Source organism: Clinocottus analis, unplaced genomic scaffold (genome assembly GCF_023055335.1).
Source record: "Clinocottus analis isolate CAN_PGR_092001 unplaced genomic scaffold, fCliAna1.0.p SCAF_18, whole genome shotgun sequence".
Classification (NCBI taxonomy): Eukaryota; Metazoa; Chordata; class Actinopteri; order Perciformes; family Cottidae; genus Clinocottus; species Clinocottus analis.
In genome coordinates, this window is record NW_027175909.1 from 10,098,441 (window position 1) to 10,120,250 (window position 21,810).

Below are 21,810 nucleotides of genomic sequence, written 5' to 3' on the forward strand. Positions count from 1 at the left end.
CCTCAGCATCATCATATTGAGGCTGTAGGCTGCACCATTATTTGACAGGCCAAATTAGTAACAACACATGCTCGTGCTATTTCATTTTAATTGACACAGTTTGGCCATTTTAACAGACAAACTGCAAACTAAACCACAGAATGTACCCAAAGAACATTTCTTGCAACAAACATATTCCCACACTGGTTATATGAGTCCTGTCCAGTTGCAATTTGGTAGACAATGTCCAGTTATCATTCTGCAGTCAACTGCTGCTTGGAATTTGGGTGAAAAATTGCTGGGAAAAAAAAAATAAAGGGCATAGAGACACAAAGTTGTACAAACAGGACACTTTCACTCTGAGGTGAGAGCTGCGACACAAGCCCTATACTTGCTCCCGGCTCACACTGCAGTGCAGGAAGAGCTTCTTGAGAAGCTGCTTAAGTGTTTATATAGTGATTTAGACACCGTGAGTGTCATGTAGCGCTGAGTTAAATAGCAGCACAATCTACACTAGAACCAGCTTTAATTTCACCAGCCTTGAAAGTCTTTTGAGGGGATTTCAGGGAAGCCATTTGCTCCCCACAATAATGATTCAAGGATTAACATTTCAACAGGTGAGGATTAAGTGAACGCCATTCTTCAGCAAATTGTTCCGTGACATTCTCTTTTTTATGCATCGCAGCATATTCTGAAGAGTGGTCTGTCTGCAAAAACGCATTCACTGAAATAGAAAAGGGATCTGACTGAGAGCTGCTGCCCTAATTTATCAGCACCAGAGGGAGTCTTTATTTTATGGAGCTATTTTATGGAGCAATTACAGGTTATTGTCAGTTTTGTGGGAAGCTGTGAGGACATGGCCGTTAGACATGAGTAAATGTTGGCATGCAGTATACTCTGGTGGTTACATTTAGTACTGCATGCTTTGGGTTTATATCCTGATGACTACGTTGTGTCTTGTACTGTCTCTTCTCTGCCACCAGATAGCGCTCTTGATTTAGACAACAGTACTGATCCTCTGCATGAAAGAAGGTTTTCCATCAAACAGCTTTAGTCTCATAATGGGTCTATTTATTGACAAAGCACTTGGGAGTCTGATTGGGCCTCGATCCCAGTCTGACACGTCATGTACTAAATGTGGGTCCTAATCTCCCAAAAAGTGGAGAAACCTCTTCAACAGTTGCGGTAAACCAACTTCATTATGGCATTCGTATTAGCCATTCCAGAGCAGGTACATTTTCAGACCTTCATCTTTTATTGCCCATGGCTTTGGTCTGTGAAATAACTTCTATTTGCGCTTCAGTGCTGCTTCCTTGGTTCCTTGGTTCCTTGCTACCTTGCCGAGTGCTCCCAGGAAGTGGTTTGTTCTTCCCACTGGAAAAGCAGTGTCAGACTGATATGAGCTGCCTTTTCTGATTATTATTAAAACCACACATGAGTGCTGATAACGGTGTTCATTTACACTGATATGGACACGTTAGCCTTTATTTCCACCCATGAGCCTTTCAGGGAATCAGTTTATGGCGGCCAAAACCAACATTCCTTCATCTCCTATCTACAGTGTGTCAGTCAAACAAGGTGGTTTTGTCTTTTGTTCTGATTTATTCCTGAACAGGGTGATACAGTCAGCAGTGGCCTTAGTGGAGGAAAACAAACATCGTTACGCTTATCGATCAGATAAAAATTTTCCTGGCAGATTTGTAATGTCTGTACAACAGCTATAACGGTTACGTGAAGGAAAACAATGTTTGTATTCAGAATAATTTGATGGCAGAAGTACAGCCTTGAGTGGGCAAATGTGTATTACAAAAAGGTCATTCATAACCAATTTCAGGTTGTAGTATGAATATTTGCACAGTGGCTAATTTATTTTTATTCCAATGGTGTATAAACTCTAATAAAATCCTGGTGTGTTGCTAAAGTTCATATTATTTATAAAATAATCACACGTATTGCTTATTTTCTGACCGACTTTCTGAGAAAATAACAAGATAAATAACAAGAGATGTTGTCAATGTGTATCAGGTTTAGGGGTTTCAGATTCTGAAACAGATTAGAACAATCAATGATTTACTGCAAACAAATAGAGGAATATCCTTTAATTTAATTTAATTGAATGTGAACTACGTCATCTCGTATTTCTGCTCTTTAATTAAATCCAAAGTTTCAAAATGTTCAAATTTCCAAAACAGAGCTACATTTCTCTGCAATGAGGAAGAATGTTTGTTATATCCTGTTATACAATATTATTAAATTATCTCATCACAAAATCCACTGGAAGGATGAAATCCCTTTGGAAGAGAGACTCGGCAATCAAACTGAATTGGGACAATTAAAGTAAATTCAATTAAGTCTGTATTTATTTGAAATTAGCCAGAAACTTTTTTTCACAAATTTTCATCCATTTTTATTACACCCTCAATATTAAACTGATGCAATTTGGTCTCTGCAATGTGCATTAGATCTAAGTTACACACTGCCTCCTTTGTACCTCATGTTTGGCTTCTGTCCTGTAATTAAATCTTTTAGGAGCGTATTTCAGCAACAATTAATTACATTTTCCAGCCCTCTATAAATGTATAACCCACATTTTTCAGTACTACGCAGAATTACATTATTTATTTTCTAATATTTTAGTATTTTTCTTGAGTTACTCTAGAGATTTACTTTTTTCGTCCTCTAAAAATAATGAATGTTTATCATTTAAAGGTGCCAAGAAGCCGAAAAGGTTGGGAAACACATGTAATTCCTTGACACCCTTTCTCCAAACATATGCTCTGCTGCCAGAGAGCGAGAGCCCCCCCACTCTTCACTTTGCCTCAGTCCCAACTTCCCTGATTTCTATTACATGCAAGTCTTTGTGCTTTGAACTCCAGCAGATGGAAGTATGTTGGCTGCAGATGTCTGTGCAGCGGATAGAGTAACTCATGTTGCATCTTTTCTCTCACAATGACGCATGATTGCGAACGTAAATTCATGTTATTAAGATTATTTTCCCATAAATTCTCCATTCATGGAGAGAGTGACACGTGTGTTTCTGGCTGCCTCATGGTCCAGACTGTGCACCATATTTAACCCCCCCCCCCCCCTCTATTCCTCTTCTTTACTTCTCGCCTCAGGGTCAAAAGGTCATAGATGTGCACTCACAGCCCTGCTCCAGGTCAGCTGTGATCTCTCTGATCCTGCAGAAGCCCTTAAAGCATCACAAAGAGCTGCAGTTAGACCCACAACTTGACCAGAGCCACCCCTCCTCATCACCACGAGCGGGCCAAGTCGTGCCCTCAGACTGCTTTATCAAAGAGCTCATTCACACCCCTCAGCACAGTTTGAGACTCGCCGAGGAACATGGTGATTTATTGGACCTCTGTGCCGTTCTAAGATGGTGCAGCATTAGACTCTAAGAAAGATGCTTGGTTCTTCACCTTCCCGCAGACCACAGCCCAAAGCAGTGCCACACACCCAGGTCTGCGTTCCTGTGTGTTAAAAACAACACCGAGACCATCCCACCGACTCCCGTCGCCTTCAGCCTACGTCTATGTGCCGAGAGAGTCACGCTTAAATGACCAGCCAACCTTTTCACTCTCCCCACAAATCCCTGAACATGATACACATGGAGCGCAAAGCGAGCATTTTATGAATATGCTTCTGTGTGCAGCTGTATCGCGGTGCTCAAAAAGACTTTCTGAGTTTATGTTGTGTTTGAAAAACAGCTCAGTCAGAAAGTCCCTCTTTAAACCGTGGTGCATTTAATTTAGGTTTTAACTTACATTTTCGAATTAAGATGTGGATTATTACGGTGTTTTATCATGGTGTTGTATTATTTAATGTTCTTCTAAATTGCTCCTCACATATGGAGAGTAAAAAGGAAACTAAAACAACTTTGACCCTCGAGTTTGTCGACTTGTTAGTTTTCCTTCCTCATTGTTTGGAGTCCAACAGACTTAATGTATATATGTACGAATATAATATTGCTAATAATTGCAAAGTTAAACAAGGTTTGAGGTTTTTTTTTGTACACTCTTCATTATTGGGTTGCACATTTATTGAAGGTGATGGAATACAGAAATTAAAGCATTGTTGCCAAACCAAATAAGGACATACCTGATGTTTTATAGGCTATGCGTGAACAAATATTCATTTTGTCTGTCAAAAAGACAAAGAAATGTACAGTATGTTATTCCACATCGTCATGTGGTAATGTTGGAGAACCTATAACATTCTTATTTCCATTTAAACTCTTAGATAGAAGTCTAATAGAAATCATGTTTAATTCTCATTAAAGTATATAAAGGGTTGTAGAGTATTAAGGCAACAATATAATATTTATCAGTTTTTTTAAGGGCAATGGCAAATGGTTGCCAATCCCTAACATATTGACTCTCTTATGTCAGTGTGGCAGAAGACTCACAGTGGATTGATGTAGTCTGTAGTTTATGGGTATCTTATGTCTTACATCACAAAAAAAAACGTTTCATCTCAAAGCCTTAGCGGCAATTCGTCTCAAGTTTGTCACATCAATAAAACACTCAGAATTTAAAACTAAATGCAAGAGACGATAAGCACTGCTACTTAAACTTCATCCTCTAGTCATCAAGCTATTTATCGCTGCTTATTAATTTACCTGTGTTTTACAAAAACTAGTATCTCTACTGTACGATTAAGACAGTAAGACACTAATTCCACTTGTCTACAACTCTTGTGGATTGAAGTGAGTGTTGTCAAACAGCATTGCCGTGCTGTCTACTGTGATGTCTGTGTGTGTGTGTGTGTGTGTGTGTGTGTGTGTGTGTGTGTGTGTGTGTGTGTGTGTGTGTGTGTGTGGAGCGGAGGCTTTTGGAAGGAGCATGCCGTGTTTGGGATCTGTTGTACAGTAATTGGGAGTACAACAGGTGGCACACTGTTGACACTGGAGAGAAGCATGTGAAAAATGTGCTGCTGCCATGCAATCACAAAAGAAAAAGGCTGGCAGTTGACTTAGGCATTTAATCACTGAGTTGGGTGATAAGTAGAGGATCAAACGGAGGCACGGAAAGCGTAGAATAACAGGGAGAGACACCTAAAGCTCAACAGAGGGATTCCTAGTGGAGCCAGGCCAAGGCACTGACAGAGCGGGTAGCTGGTTATTACTCTGGCTTTGAGGTATAGAAGCATAAGCGACAGGAAGCTGAGGATTCAGGGGCTCAATATATGCTCCTAATGTCTGGACCGACAATCCTCCTTTATTGTTTTCTGGATTCATGTTGTTCTCCCTCTCCACGCGGGACATACATTACTTTGTTCCTAGTCAAGTTTGGGTAATATAGAAGAGAACATACTCATTGGGACGTCCCAACTGCTGGTCTTATAGTGTCAATTCATTAGAAAAACTCATCAGATACATTACCAACGTGAACTCAGTGCATCAAGTGTTTGGGCAGATGGACCAGAAGACATATCTTAACATTTATCAAAACCAGAAAAGAGCTGATTGTCTTCTTCAAAGGACCAGATCTGAGCACAACTAAAGAATACACCAGTTGTTCTGGAGAGATAAAGATGAGTTACTTGATACAGTTCATGTCTCCACACAAAACGCATTACTTAAAATCTAAAGAGACACGTAATTTGCCATTTGACAAAAAAAAAAAAAATTTTAAATCCCATTTCGTGAATGAACATGTGTTCTCGGCTCACTATAGATTATCCTCTGAGCACACAGTGCGCACCAGTGATCAGGGATCCAGTTACCAACTTCGCCGACACCGGGCCACGTGACTCAGGTCCTCCTCATTTCAAAAAAAAAAAAAAAAAAAAGAAGAGAAGAGCTGCTCCCCTGCAATTCCCTCCAGAGCTTCAAAGAGGTGGTAAATGTTCCCCCTGTGCCAGATGATCGACTTAAGCACCTTCTGCACCTCATGTGTCAGAGGGACAACTGCAGAGCGCGCCGCCACAGAGCCGGGACTTTGCTGATGGTGCGCTGGACCGACTCGCTCACTGTTCTTCTCTGAGAAGTTGACGTGCATCCTTCAAAGTACAGTCTGTCTCCCCGTCTTTGATCCGCTCTGACCAAAGGATGGCACTGGACCACAGGAGCGCATTTCGCGTCTCCGTTTTGCTGGCCTGTGTGATAATCTGCAGTACCGTGCTATGTCCCGTCGGTGCCTATCTGTACAACAACCGCTACGCAGGGTGAGTAAAGACCCCCATTCATTTCTGGGGCTCACGAGAGACTGGCGTGCTCTTCGCTGTGCAGGGAAGGCGCACTGCCGAGACATCTACACACCAAGATACGGGCTTTATCTGATGTTAGGATATAGTCTGGACAAAGAAAGGCTTTATGATCACCCGCTTTTGGGTCACATCTCCAGTTTGAGACATACTATCATGTGTTTTGGGTTTACTCTTTAGAGTGATCCTGTTGTCTGATTTGGTTGTGTTTGTTTTGATGTGCTGCAGAGAGGCATTCAGATTGTTCCACAGATGTCGCTGGTTGTCCCTGATGTCTCTTTTTAAAAAAAAAAATATGCATCTTGTTTATTGTATATATTATAATATATGTATGATATAGAGCTGAAACCGGAGTCAAATTCCAAGTATATGTGGAGACACACACTGCCAATAAAGCTGATTCTGATGCTTGCAGCAACAGTTGCCTGTCAAACTACTCCAAGTATTCATTAAAATGTTCTGTAGGAAAGCGCTGGTTCCCTTCATTTTCTTTGTGTATCACGTTTGTTTTTAATCAGAAGACATTGGTAATTTCTTTGTCAAAAGGCTTTCAGTCTGTCTGCATGTTTATGAGTCTGAATGTGGGACACACACCTCGCCACCGAGACCCCACAAGTACTTAGTAGCATATTAGAGGGTCTCCAATGGGACCACCTGGAGCTAGACACATGTAGTCATTTGGGTAAACATGTCAGAGACATGACTGGAGTATGTACGGATTCACGGTCTGTTTTTCAAAAGGGCATTCGATGTAATTGCTGCTGGAAACCCCCACTGTCTGCAACAACTTATATATGGGATATAATCTAAAAACTGCATAGCTCCTGCAAGTCTCAAAAGAAGATTGTCAAAATATTTGCTAACATTCTGTAACAGAGAGTTATTGAAGATGGAGAAATTATGATTTTGAGAAATCAAAACACTGCAGATAGTCGACTTCTTGGTTTAAAACAAATTGCTCCCATCCCGGAGAGAGCACTGCTGTGCAGGCTGACAACTTAAGGGCCGCTTTAGTGCCGAGAGCCCCGCAGCTGGCAGATCCAAAGCAAATGGCCATGGCCAACACTGTAACACAAACAGTCTGTCATCTCGGAGAATCACTACAAGATGATGAAGAAAATGGTTCAAGTTGGACTACAGTAGAGCTCTGGGGTGCCACTTTATTTAATCATGGACTGTGTGGTGTTGTATGCATTGGTGGAAAAAAACAAGAAACATCAGCCTGCCAAACTTCCATCAGCGAGGATTGATTGAAGATGTGGAAGCACACATCTCAGCACACTATCTTATGTTCCCGACCGAGAGAATATAAGATTAGATTTCCTTTCCAAACAATATTCTTAGCTCCAAAAAATATGTTCGCTTTGAAGTCCATCCTTTATCACGCCGTTGCCTTGGGAACAGGCTGTTTTGGGGCACAGTGTTGTGGTCACTGAAATGGGGCGGCCACTCACGTGGGACACCCGCACCCCTTTTGTCCCTCAAACCTTAGAGTGGCCGACCGCCACCTTTGTTTAGGGGGCCCAACTTCCTGTGTGACACATTGTTAAAAAGCTCTTTGAAATTAGGCGAAAACATGAGAGAGGAAGAAAGAGGTCTAAAAAAAAAAAACCACGAGACATGAAAGTAAACACATATATACAATCTCTGCCAGGTAACTGGGCCGACACAGAGAGTCTTTAATTAAGAGACTAATAAATTATTGGCGTGTTTTGCTCTCAGGTCAACCGCAGGAACTGTGATCTGCAGCCTGAAAGCAGCACTCTGTCACATTCATGCTGAATATAAAGAGCATCTTTGTTTTAATATAAAAGATGTGGCTGCAGATTGAGTTAGAAAGGATCTCAAGCGTCTCCATTTGCTCCAGTGTTTGTTTAAATGATCTGCCAAGACCAACATGTGAAGAATTATTGTGCAATCATCTTTATATTGAATTGTAACACGTTTTGTGAATGTATTCTCAGAGCTGGGCGATATGGTCAAAATATTTGATGTATGACATATCTCGATAACATAATATATGCATCGATATAGCATGTTTTCTGGTAATTCAAGTAATAGTCAACAAGGTTTCGCATACTCTTGTGTAAATTAAATCTGAGTAAGTGCTTGTTTGTTTAATTTCATCACAATATGATTCCATTGAAAGATGATAAATTCTGATATTGAGTTACCGCCGAGCCCCAGGTATTCATAAACAAATGACTCGACTTTGTTCTGCAGTTGACTCAAATGCAATTATTCTTTATTGTTAATTAACAAAATGTAATACGTTCTTGAATCAGCAGCAGCACATATCTGATTGATTTACGGTCTAAAAATGTGACGCAGTCGCTGCTACTAACCACTAAAGATTAGTTCTGCAGAGCTGGAACAATGAAATATAATCCTTTCATGGTGTCACACACACATGTTTGACTGGGGGTTGACCCTGTCATCTATAGGACTCTAAAACAGGAACCACCCATTTCACATCAAACATCTGCTATTCTAAATGTCACCTTCAGTCCGCACAAAGCAGGTAGTATTACCTGGGACTCCACGGCGCAGATGTTTTTAAAATGAGGGGCACTTAGCTGAAAATAGATCCAAGCCCTGTTACAGTGAATTTTAGTGTCGCAAAAAAAAAAGAAGCTTGAACCCGACACTTAAAAGAGCTCTGTTGTTTTTACAGCGATCAAATCTTCAGGATCACCCCGAGTAACGACGAGGAGGTCCAAGTGCTGCGGGACATTCTGGGACACATAAAGGTTGGCTCATATGTCTTCATATCCATACATGCTCATTATTATGACCTATTGTTTTTACATTGTGATCCCCATCAGACACCTTTTGAAATAATTCCACTTCAAGAAATCTATTTTTTGTTGTTGTATTGTTACGCGTGTTTAAAAGTGTCAAAGTATTATTCTGCTCACATTGTGTGTGGGGGGGAGAGAAGCCCCCAAGAAGTGGAGAGGAGAAGCCCCCAAGAGAAGAATGGAGTGAAAAGAGAAGAATGCAGTGAAAATACTAAAGATTTTATTCATAACGATGTCCAAATGTTTGAACATGTGTTTAAAAAAATAATGAAATTAGGGTTGGGAAACCCTGGAGGACACAAGGGCCTCGCCTCTTTTCCCAGACTCATGTGGGAGTAATTACCCCATCAGCCTCAAGAGCACTGATGACCTTCCTTTGCACATTGTTTATGTGTACAAACACACAACACAGATTGTGTGTCACGCATCAAAAGCATGATGCAATTATAGATATTCTTGTGCAGCAAATAGTCAAAGAACTTCTTAAACAGCTAAATAAACTAAACATCGGTGCTTCCAGTATTATTATCTCCCTGCAGAGGAATTTTGCTTCTGCAAAACCAAAGCATATTTTATTATTGCTTGTGATCATTTTCGAGTAATAACCAAAGACTAACTGATCGAACGTACGAGCACTAATAGCATAAAGGCTTTGGAGTCTGTGCAGCCTTGTGTCATACTTATTCTAAGACTATAAATAAATCGATCTATCAATATTTAGAAATGTTTTTTACTGAAATTTATCAAGAAATATTTGAAAAGCAGAAATGGTGCGATGATTTTTCTCATTACATCTCAACACTAAGCTGTGAAGTGTTAAGCTGTCATGGAATACTTGATATAATAAAACAATGGTGGGCAATAAAGGGCCGTAGGAAGTTCCCTGGGGGAAAAAAACACATGTAATATAGTATTTTTTATAGGGAAAATAGAGCCACAGCTCAAGTTTTCTTGAGTTTAAATGAAGTTCATGTTCAGAACAATTCCCTTGAAATAACTGCTCCATTTAAATACAATTTAATTGAATGGCCAACTGAGTAAATCAAATATGAAGAATCCAATAAAAACATTTTAGGGACTTTCAATGGGAGAGCTGCAGAGATTTCGATCTGCCCGCGGCCCCGTGGCAGTGTGGTCCGTTTCTGCAGTTTGGTTTGGTCCACTTGGGCTGTATCTGTGCAGCCAGACGCCACGGCAACAGTAATGAGAGGCATCTGTTCGGGATCAGGTCGGGCTTTTTGTTCGATGGTCCAGAACCAATACCGCTCTGAGCAGAAGAGGGCAAAAAAAAAGAGAGGATTCGGTAAATGTTGATGCTTTGTGGCGAGGGATACTCGAGCCAGAGTGCTGGTCAGGACACGCACAAAGTTTCATGCACGTAAGGCCAGCGGACACGGTGCTGCGAGGCCAACCGAGGCAGTGGCAGCCACTGTTTGGACAGCTGTGGACACATGTTTTCAGTAGCTTAGCCACGCTGCCATGCCTCCAAGGCCAGAGTCAAACTCTTTAGCCTCAGGCTAGCAATAAGGTCAAATAATACACAACTACTGGGCACCGCAGAATGCAGGAGAATCAGATCCATCAAGAATAGAATAACCTGTTTCTTTGAGTTCATAATCAAGCCACTTGTTTGGCTACACTCTGTGGTTAACCTAAACCTTTAAAGACCTGTGAAGGAGCTTTGCTTTTCCCAAACACCTGGCCATTCCTAAATAGTTGACTGTATTCATAATAATACATGTTTTAGTCAAACTAAACTCACAGGCCTGGACCCACTGTTTGACTGCAGGTGAACTCTGAGCAGAGAAGAAACGCAACAGCTCCTGAATGCATCCACTTGAGCAAATACCTTCACCAAAGCTTTGCATTGTAAAGATAAGATATTGCTCCATGTTGAATATTCACAAAAGGTTAATAATTACCACTTCAGCTCCTGGAGAACATGTTCACGACTGGACCTGAAATGGCACATGAGATATTAAGTGTTAATACTGGGATAATTACATTCATTATTTGATCTATATGGATATATATTTCAATTTAAATCTCTAATTTCCTAGAAAAAAAAAAAACTAAAGCTGATGGCTTCAGATTGCTGGTAAACACTCCAAAACCCAGATGTTGTTATTGCATCAAACAAAGAAGAAGAGCTGAATTTCACATTAGGGAATCTGGAATTATGTACAACAGTTGGCGTGATTTAGATAATGAATTGATCAGCAAAACAGTTTCTGATTCAGTTGATTGATCAATTGGCTAATTGTTACTGTGACGGTAATACACAATAAATCTCCAGTGTTGATCGAGGGGAGCAGTGACAAAATGAGTAATTGTCACTTTCCTGGATCATAGAAGATTCGTGTGAGACGTTCCAGAGATTAAATCTGTGAAACAGATGTACGATCAATAATCACTGCGGCTGCTGTCATTGCTTCCTATGAGTTGTTCCATTATTTACTTATTGATGACATCATCACAGCCTCTCTGTGAGTCGAATACAGTAAATATGAAGCCGGTTAGCGTTCGGTCTGAAAATGAGGCGGATTCACTTCCTGTGCTCTCTTTGCTGCCCGGCGACCTCACTGTTGACAACCGAACTTCAGGAAGTCCTTGCACTCGGACAGGAAATAATCTGGCACATAAACACACTAAACAAAGAAGCTATAAAGTGTGAATTAGTGAGCCATAAAGACGCATGTGGGGGGATTGAGTTTCCTTTGTACAGATTCCATTCGTGATGCTAAGCTAAGCTAACCAGCTGCTGGCTGTAGTTCATATTCCCTGTACACACAAGTGATACCGATATTCTCATCAACGCCCCAACTGTTGTCAAACAGCTGGTATTTTTGTTACAATAGGTACTCACCGACAAACTGTCGTACTTTGGTGACTTGTTTTCTTTCACTTGACTAACGGCTTCACCGCATCTGCCTTCAGGAAAAGCTCTTTTTTTTTTATTGAACTATTACTTTTTCTTTCTTGTGCTGCCCGTGCCTGCATTACATCAACCAAAACAACACACATTTAATTTATAGCTACCCTGTACACACAGACGCACATAAAAAAAAGAGAAGAATCACAGTAAAAATGAGGACACTAAAGTTTTATAAAGCAGACAAAGAATGCGTCTTTAGGGCTCATAAATACAGCTAATAAATAAACTGAGACAATCGTTTGTGAAGAGTTGCGTTATCTGATCAGGGATATTTAAGTGCCTCTTATGCATATGTGTTTTTGGATTCGTTTGCTTCACAGTGCAGTGAAACATTGGGGTACTTAACTGTTTTAAAATGCTGTAAAATCGCAGCAGCAGAGAGCGGTTTCTACTTCAGGGCACCAAACACTCCAACTGAGGATTTTCAACCCCTCTACTCTTAAACAAAGTTAAATTAATCTGGTATGCATTCTGTAAACCATTAAAACCAATTGACACATTAACAAGCATGTGTGCCAGCCGGCATGTTTCTGCCCCCATGTTCAAATGAAAGCCAGCTGAAGAGGCAGAAACACTGAAAGTGCGATATTCTCTCTGCAGTGACTACTGTGTGTATCGTCCGTCGAGCAGCTCTCTCTGTTATTTTATCAGTTACCACACGATGTCTGTGTTTATATGGCCGGCTTGCTGTTTGAGCTAAAGCTAACAGACCCAAGTATCAGGGCCTGATAACGGGCGTTGAAAGACAGGGTTTTAGTGGCTAATATTAGGTCAAACGGTAGAGAGGAAAGCAGAGGGAGCGTCAGGTTGTTAATGGGACACGTCGGAGAGAGTTTTGCCCCATTATCGCTGTCGAGTCATCAATATGCCACAGATTCAGGCCATGGCTTGAAGGTAGAGAGTAGAGGAGTCCTGGAGACTAGAGGAATATTAAACTGGTCTGAACAAAACAATTAGGTCATCAGCACTAAATGTTTGGAGCTAATTTAAACACCCGGCAGATAAGATAATGAGGTCTTTCTTCGGGTCAATTCCTTTTCTGATACACATGCTCTTTAACCCTCGACTTTAGTTTGCTTTAGTGTGATACTGGCCTTGTTCAGTGGAGCCGGTGTCAGTCAAAACGTAACAGATCATCCCCATTAAATACAGATTATTGTCAACATCATTATTCACTTTTGTCACAATCAGTTACTGAAGCTGTGGCTGAATAATGTTCAGCCCCATGTTACCTCATCCACATGATTCTTTCTTTGCATTTTAAATAAATTAGTTTTGTCAGAAACCCATTTGACATGAATTATTTTCATTTCAATGAAATGTTAGCCATTTATTTTGTTAGATTAGTCCGACACTGGAACTCTTGTCAGATACTTTTTGTCCATGAACAGTTTTTCAAAAGATTAGATATCACAATATTAACAGATTAGGAAATTTAAACTGGCAGTGAGAGAGGATTGTATCGCTATCACTCCTCCTCAGAATGAAATCCTGATGTGTGTGTGTGTGTGTGTGTGTCTGTAACCCCTGATCTAATATGTTTGTCCTGCTCCTTTAGGTGGATTTCTGGCAGCCCAACAGTGTCGCTCTAATCTGTCAAAATGAAACCGTGGACGTCCATGTGAAGCGCAATGACACGCAGGTTTTACACGCTAGCTTAAAGCAGCAACATCTTGATTATCGGTAAGACTGGGAAGACCACCAGCAATTACTACAGAAACACACCACAGTGCACACGCATGCTCGCTTGTGTAATAGTATGTATTGGGTAATCTTGTTAGCCGAGTGTCTACACCCAGGGATGCATCTGTTATCCAAAGGGCGTTGCAATCACCCAGCTCTCCTCAGCCAGAATGTATGATTTGCACATGCAGAGCCGACGATACTTTGCATGCAAAAAAAAGCTTCCTCAAAGCTGGGACACACACATGCACAGTACATCAGAGCCCCTCTCCCAGTCTGCTCCAGAAGCAGCCTTTTCATCTCCCCACTCCATCCCTCATCAAAATTAACGTTGAAATGATGGAGTTTTATCAAAGCAGCCGCAGCCAGAAAGAATTCCATTGTCATCTCTGTCCGGAGGGAGGAACAGCAGATCTGAGGATGAGGTTTTTTTTTTCTACTCTGTGTTGATTGACTGAGAAAATGGTTTACACTGCGGAGGACAGTTTTTGGTAAAGTGGTTGGGTTTTAGGGAGTGAGGCGTCAAAAATATAATTTTACTCTTGGGGATTTAAGCCATGTTTTTTGTGTGTTATTGAAGTAGATATGGACAGAATTGGACACATAAGGACCTCATGAGGAAGTGTATTTTAGGAGAGTCTGGCTGCCCACAACGCTGCTGTGAAAACTGGTCACATTGTTTTAGGTTGGAGTAGGAAGTGAGGACGCATACTAGGGTCTGATGACACGCAGGTGGAGTCTATAAACTATAACGATGGGGATAATGATGGTTTTGGTGCATTTACAACACATTTAATTTACTAATAGACGGCGGTGTTATATTAGAATATAAGCGAGTGCAGATGTAGGAAAGTGGTCTGGATATTGGAAAAGAAGAGGGATGCGTGAGGGCAGTTGTATTATCGGTGTTAAGAACAAGTCAACGATACATTCAGGACCCGTGATCCGCCACTTCATGCCAGCATACGCAACGCCTGCCAGACATATTTCATTCACTTCAAATGCATTATCTGCAGTCAAACCGGGGCTGCAAATTATTATGAAATGGGAATGTCTGCTAAATAATTTAATAGAGTAAATGATGAATTGAAAACATTTTACGTAGATCTGAAAATTATGAAAATAATCATCAAGTGATGGTGTAGTTGCATATCCATTCGGGTAGCTTATATCCTCCTCTGGCATTAATTTGTTTTTTTCTGTCTCATTCTTGAGCTCTTTAACGAAATTTGCATTTTTTTCTTCAGTTTTACTATTTTTTTTTTACGATTCCTGGACTATTGAAACAGTCATGAATAAATTAATAAACTACAGACTTGTTATCAATGTTGAACTAACACCAACATACACAGTAACTTGAGGCCTGATGGCTTATTTTATCATCAGGCTCTTTCTCATTGGCTTCCTGTTGGCTCACTCGCTCAAAAAGAAAGATCAAGTTATGCAAGCGGTGGATAAACAGCACCAACCCAAACAGGCAACCAAAAATAGTTTTAAATAGTGACTTACTGATCTCAAATTATGAAATTGACCAATAATAAACAGTAATTACAAATTAAACTTATAATATTATAACTCTGCGGATGGTACCAGCAGGAGCGGAACATACTTTTATAAAAACAATATTCAGTTTTGTGTTTTAATGCTAACGGTGAGGATGCCTCGGCGCTCTCATGTCTTTCATGTGTCTAACTTCCTCTCTTCCATCCGCAGGGTGTTTATCTCCAATCTGCAAAAGGAAATTGAAAAGCAGACGGGATATCGCTCCTCTCGCAAGCGGAGGTCAGAGTCTCAGTATGACTACGAGGTTTACCACTCTCTGGAAGAGGTGTGAAGACCAGCGTCTCCCGGCCTCCCTCTCTCTCTCGCTCTCCTCTGCTCTCCACTCTCATTCTCACTCAGAGTAAACAAATATTCTCTCTAAGGTGCTCTCAAACGCCCAATTACCCCATTCCACAGGTCTCTCTCGCGCACAGCCTCGTGCGCTCGCACACAGCGACACACACTCTACTTCAGACCCTTCAGGGTGATCAGACCAATCCTCCAGGTCCCATGACGCGGCATGATTTACACACACAGATCCTGAGAGCTCACACACATCTTTAGCGCTCTGAGCTTTGAACGCTCTGCTTTGCATTGGCATTTCTGTTTTTACCATGTGAAGTGACTTGAGTACCTTTTTAAAGCGCTATAGGATATGATTATCCTCTCCTGCGCTGTAAAACACACACTTACATAAGCATGCATGTGTGTGTGTGGAAACACATGGTGCAGACAATGCACACACTCCACACGCACGTTTGTCCTAGAAGGTTTTCACCACCGCTGAGAAATAGCTTTTGATTGTGTGAAAACTGTAACTATCATTAAACCATTCTTTGTGGCCCATTTACACTTGAACAATAAATCCTGGAGGGGCTTTCACTCTTCTTCACTCTCCTCTGTCCTCAAGATCCAGAGCTGGATGTTTGAGATGAACCGAACCAACTCCGACCTGGTTGATATGTTCTCCATCGGGAAGTCGTATGAGGGGAGGCCCCTCTATGTGCTTCAGGTGGGAGAGAAAGCATAATATGCACATGCAGGAAAATGACACAGCATAAATACACACCGTCGTGTGCACGTGCACACAACTAACACTGGCAGTGCTTGTCTCCCGTCAGATAGGAAAGAGAAGTCGTCACCAGAAGAAAGCTGTGTGGATCGACTGTGGCGTCCATGCCAGGGAGTGGATCGGACCTGCTTTCTGCCAGTGGTTTGTCAAAGAGGTACTTTTGTTTTCCTGCACATTTAAATATCTCAACGCTCTTTGAACTTCATTGTTTGCTTCAGTGCCGCTTTTAACAGCGTCTCGTATCTAAATGATAGCCTGCAGCAAGCAGCTTGCGATGTTTTGTTTCTAGGGACCTCAACAAAATGTGAACATCTGTTCCTTCGTCATGCGCAGTTATGCAAATACTGAAGAATACCCTTTATTGTTCAGATGTTGAACATAACCCAGGCGCGCTCACAAGTTCCATCACACCCGTAAAGTCTTAGTTACTACCCTCTGAAGTGAGGACGGGACCAGACCAGAGGCAGACATTAACTGCGAGAACCTTTAATGACTTGTTTTATACTACTTAGATGCCAGATGATTGGGATTTGCAACACAGTACCAGAGCGTTAAGATAATTAAAGGAAAAATCAATGAATGTCAGAGCAGAGCACTGAGTCACAGCCTTTTTAAGGAATTCAACGACCTTAATGTACGGGTACTTGAAAAAGGCTTTCACAAATAATAATCCAATGAGCTGATGTTAAGGGGCAAATGTCTGGAGACACTTTCTGAAACTAAAAAGCTTGACAAACTCACCTGAGGCCATTACATGCACAAGTTTACTAGAGAATTCTTCAAAGAAGGATGAAGTATGAGTAGGACGCGAGTGTATTAATGCAGGGAAAAGACAAATAGTAGCAGGAAATCAGAAACAGGCTGGCGTAAACATTAAGATCGGAAGAAAAAAAGAACAAGGTAAAAACATTTCGCTCTGGAAAACAGTCGAAGATGCTCAATTTTGTGGCTCCACTGTCGTGTAGTAACCAAGGTTGTCCACTGGAGGTCAGGGTGCCATCTTGGTTTAGCCTTGGAGTCTGATCAGAGAGCAGGTAGAAGCAGTATCTCCTCGCTCCAATTGTCATCAATTATAGTCTTACATTTTCACCTTCTGTACTGTGAAGATGAATTACGCATGTAAAAAAAAGAGGAAAAGAAAACATAGCTTATGATTTCATTCGTTATACTGTTTTTATGTTATCATTTAAGGCCATCAACTCCTACCAGCATGACTCTGTGATGAGACGACTTCTTCACCAGCTCAACTTCTACATCATGCCCGTCTTCAATGTGGATGGATATCGTTTCAGCTGGACCACGGTACTGCAGATCTCCTTACAAACACAACACAGCCTGAATCCTGCTGTTCGTTACTTTCATTTTTAAGCATGAGTGTGAATGTTTTCTTGTTTTTGGACATTTTTTCTAATATCGTTATTTTTGTCAGGTGTATAATTCAAGCATGCAGTATAATAACCGCAAACACATCACTGCTGCCCACAGATTTCAAATACTTTTGAGGCTGTACACTGATATTGTGTCCAAGGGGTTTAGATATTGTAATTGAAAAACTAAACAGCAGAGTGATAACAATGTGTTTTTTCCCAGTATGCAGCACTTATGTCTGTATAAGTATCTATGAATACTTCAGAGAAAAATGCCTCTCAACTGTCTGCATGTCTGTTAGTAAAAGACCAACTAAAGCGGAATGAGTGACAGATGGATTATTTTGGAGATGGCGGAGAGGCTTCATTTGTTCAATGAGTCTGCCGGTCAGTCAGCATACACAGTGAAGTGTCTTTATTTTTCCTGTAGGATCGGTTCTGGAGGAAAACACGGTCCAAGAATCACAGGTTCCACTGCAGAGGAGTGGACGCTAACAGAAACTGGAAAGTAAAATGGTGTGGTGAGTTCAAGAACACAGAGCTCCAGTAGAAATCCTCTGATTCTCTCTCACATGCGGCACATGGGGACAGTCACACTGCAACTTTCCTTGTCGTCTGTTGCTGATGTCGTCTTTTCTGACTATTTATCAGTGTAAGCTGTGGCGAAAATATTTGTTTGCTGACAACAATCTGTGTCTGATGTCATTTAGTCTAGTGGGAGATGGCTGAGGGGATCTGCTGAATCATCGTCTTCACCGAGGGAGGGCTCTAAGAATTTGATGTTTTACAGACAGAGATGTGACGTGAGATGAGAAACCGGGAAACTGAGGAACCAGGTTTTGCCGTCTTGAAGGCATATTAACTCACAAAGTGGCTTTTTGGGGACTTTATTTGAAAGCTCACGTCAGTGAAATGTTTACGTAGCCTTGCAGTACATGAACGATTGAGAGTTTATCTCACACAGTGGACATTTAACCTGATTTCACTTCAAAAGACCATCGAATATACATCAGGAATGGACTTCTGAGGAGATAACCTTCTGAGATAACTTTAAGCTTGACTGAAATCCATGCTAATTATTTATGTTTTGCAACCACATTGTTCCTATGGGACTTGTATCGAGAGGACTTTCATATGCAAACATCAATGCAGCCTGTATTTGTTTGAGGCTGTTATCTCTGGTAATAATGTGACTTTGATGATTTTTTCCCACAATCACTCTCCCTTTTGGTCACTGGATATAACATCACAACTTCTTTTATGTCTAAAATCAAAATGTATTCCTGTGGAATGAAAAAAAAATGTTTTCTATGCTTTCGCTCACCAGAGGAGGGTGCCTCCTCTCATCCCTGTGATGACACCTACTGTGGTCCATACCCCGAGTCTGAACCTGAAGTTAAGGCCGTCGCCAAGTTCTTGCGCAAGCACAAGAAACGCATCAAATCATACATATCAATCCACGCTTACGCCCAAATGCTGCTTTACCCCTATTCCTACAAGTATGCCACGATCCCCAACTTCAACTGTGTGGTAAGACATCCAATTGCTTGAGAATAAACCAATAATGAAGTCTGTATTCAAAATAATATTCTTATCCATCACATGTTGGGGTTACTTGACTGGAACATCCTTGATATTGAAATCCTACTGGGCAGACGTATGAACAGGATCTCTAATGAGCTGACCTTCTGCTCTCATTGTCCAGGAGTCAGCAGCTCATAATGCAGTGACAGCCCTGTACTCTGCCTATGGAGTGAGGTACAGATATGGCCCTGCCTCCACCACCCTGTGTGAGTACTGCTCTTTGTTTTCATTGTGTCTTCCAAGTGTAGAAAACAAAACAGAATGGATTATTTGTCCTTTCGCACCTCTTGTTTTGTGCTCTGCTTCCCATCTCATCTTTGTTTGTTTTCTGTTGCTAACAAGGAAAATAGAGCCTCATTCATGTTATGAAGGAGCCAGAAGTGCCCATTTCTTCTATAAATACACAATCAATGTGGTCTTGCACTCTTGCATTGAACGTACTTCGTGAGAGGAGCTAAATGCAGAGATGTAGCAATAAGAATGCAATGCTTTTAGACTCACCTAAAATGTAATCAATTTGTAGTCAGCAACGGTGGAAGAATTTTTAAATAGTTCAGTTAAGTAGCTCGACCACACGTACAAGAAAAAGTCTAGCTTTTTAAAATGTTACCTCAGTGAAAGTACTTTAACATTTGCATTTTTAAAAATGTTTCCTTTTTTGTGTGTTTAACTTGTTCACAGATGTTAGCTCAGGCAGCTCTATAGACTGGGCCTACAGAAACGGGATCCCTTACGCGTTTGCATTTGAGTTGAGGGATACAGGACACTTCGGCTTCCTCCTGCCGGAGTCGCTGATCAACCCAACCTGCACCGAGACTCTGAGGGCAGTGAAGGCCATTGCATCAGGTCTGCTTAAGAAGTGTGAAACAGACAAGGACAGATTTCCATATATATGAGCGCACTGTAGGTCCCCGGAGCTCCAGCTTCACAGAACCTTATCTCGACACCTCGTATTCCTCTGAGATTTCATATCCCCCCCCCCCCCAGATATTATCAGGTGAAGACCTGAGAAGAACCAGCAAAGCATGCATTTTAATTTGCTTTTCTTGTGTTTGAGGTCGTTCGCCTTATTTTCTTTTTCTGATGAGATATGAACTGACGGTGGCAGGGTTGTTTTGTTTTTTTGCCACCAGCCTGTTTATGTACGATAAGATCCCACAGTGTCAGAATCAGTGGGCCGCTACGTGTACCATGCAAATCCAGTGTGCCGAGCCTGAATCATGTCGAGCATCTGATGTTGTCCTCCTTCCCCAAAATCCTTACTGCCACAAAAATATTATTAATGCTGACTTTTCCATGATATAAGCTGAATGTTGGACACGTGAGCGCTTGTCACAATACAACAGCACTTTTATTTTTTTAAAGAAAACAGCTAAGATTTGATTGTCTTCCAAAAATATGTAATGTTATTCACATTTTTCACATAAACTGCTTTTAATCACGCGATCTCTATTCTGGTTGTGTTCTATTTTGAAATGAGTCCCATCAAGTGCCAGTACCTTAATATTCATGTATTAATGCCTTTATTACTGCAACATTGTCGGTGTACATACATTATGCTATTACCTGACAATCTTGGGTTTGGTTTAAATTTAAATGTGTTTTGTTCGATTTTTTAAATAAATTTGGTTTAGACTAAAATTTGGATTGAATGACTTTTTACTTTGGTAGCTTACTGTGTCATTACTCAGGTATGGATCGGAGACAAAGTCAGAAATGTTTATTTTTTTGACAGCTCATGTGCTTGATATGAGGTTCTAATAAATAGATGAAATCTGACTTAATAAATGATGTTATATAACACTATAAAGTTCATGTTGTCATCTCTCTCTAATTGAAATCAGCCACATGTCACAGTTGTATCCCATAGTTGTATGTTCCACATGTTTACATGTTGCCTGACTTTTATCATGATAAACTAAATTACATTCCACAGTTTAATGAGTCACAGCTTTAAGCACAACACTTCAAATCAAACATCCTCCACTTTTTCTTTTCTGCAGCTCTGGTCTTATTTATGGATTCAGAAATGGTGGAGCTGACATGCAAGACATCCCAAAGAGAAAATGAACTCTGCCGCCCACAACTGCCAAATATGTTTTGTCAAATTGCCAGATTTCCTGGATGTATTTGCTGCTGAACTTTGCTAAATGTTGCTCATGGCCGAAAAAGGCGGTGTAGCTAAACATAGGTCCAGTCATCGATGATGTGACGCATTAAGCAAAGTGATGGCCAGGTTGAAAAAAAAGAAGATATAGAGATATCTGCAACATAATAACCATAGACAATAATTGAATGTGAAAAATTCATGTTTTAAGGCTAGGCTTAAGTTTTATTCATAATGATGGAAAAAAATTACCTCGGCTTCCAAAAATTACCTCATGCATTCCGGCTAATTCGGGAGAAAAATAATGTAGGTTTTCGATGTGTTTACGTCAAAATGTTGGCGGTAAATATGTCTATATTTTCAAATATGATCATTTGATAATAACAACAATACTTATGTTTCTTCTAAATGTCAAAGTTTTAAGTTATATTTAAATATACATGTAGCTGTAAAAAATATCACAAATTGCATACTGAATGAATGTTCCTGTTCATTCCACAAATACATACAAAAACAAAATGCACGTACACACA

At 40.7% G+C, this 21,810-nt stretch overlaps 1 protein-coding gene across 1 annotated transcript; it reads left to right on the forward strand.

Annotated features, from left to right (window-relative positions):
- Positions 1-6,031: 6,031 nt before the first annotated feature.
- cpa6 (carboxypeptidase A6) lies at positions 6,032-20,066 on the forward strand. The gene is made up of 11 exons (XM_068582076.1): positions 6,032-6,147; positions 8,861-8,936; positions 13,481-13,605; positions 15,319-15,433; positions 16,058-16,159; positions 16,269-16,373; positions 17,411-17,521; positions 18,017-18,107; positions 18,914-19,116; positions 19,292-19,376; positions 19,852-20,066. Exons 1-11 carry the CDS (start codon positions 6,032-6,034, stop codon positions 20,064-20,066), a joined length of 1,344 nt encoding a protein of 447 aa, XP_068438177.1.
- Positions 20,067-21,810: the final 1,744 nt, after the last annotated feature.

Bases quoted from the DNA above. Each gene is read 5' to 3' on its own strand.
- cpa6 (XM_068582076.1), top strand. From the start codon at position 6,032: ATGGCACTGGACCACAGGAGCGCATTTCGCGTCTCCGTTTTGCTGGCC. The intron at 15,434-16,057 runs GTGTGAAGACCA...TCTGTCCTCAAG, and splicing joins TTTACCACTCTCTGGAAGAG to ATCCAGAGCTGGATGTTTGA. The intron at 19,117-19,291 runs GTAAGACATCCA...CTCATTGTCCAG, and splicing joins TCCCCAACTTCAACTGTGTG to GAGTCAGCAGCTCATAATGC.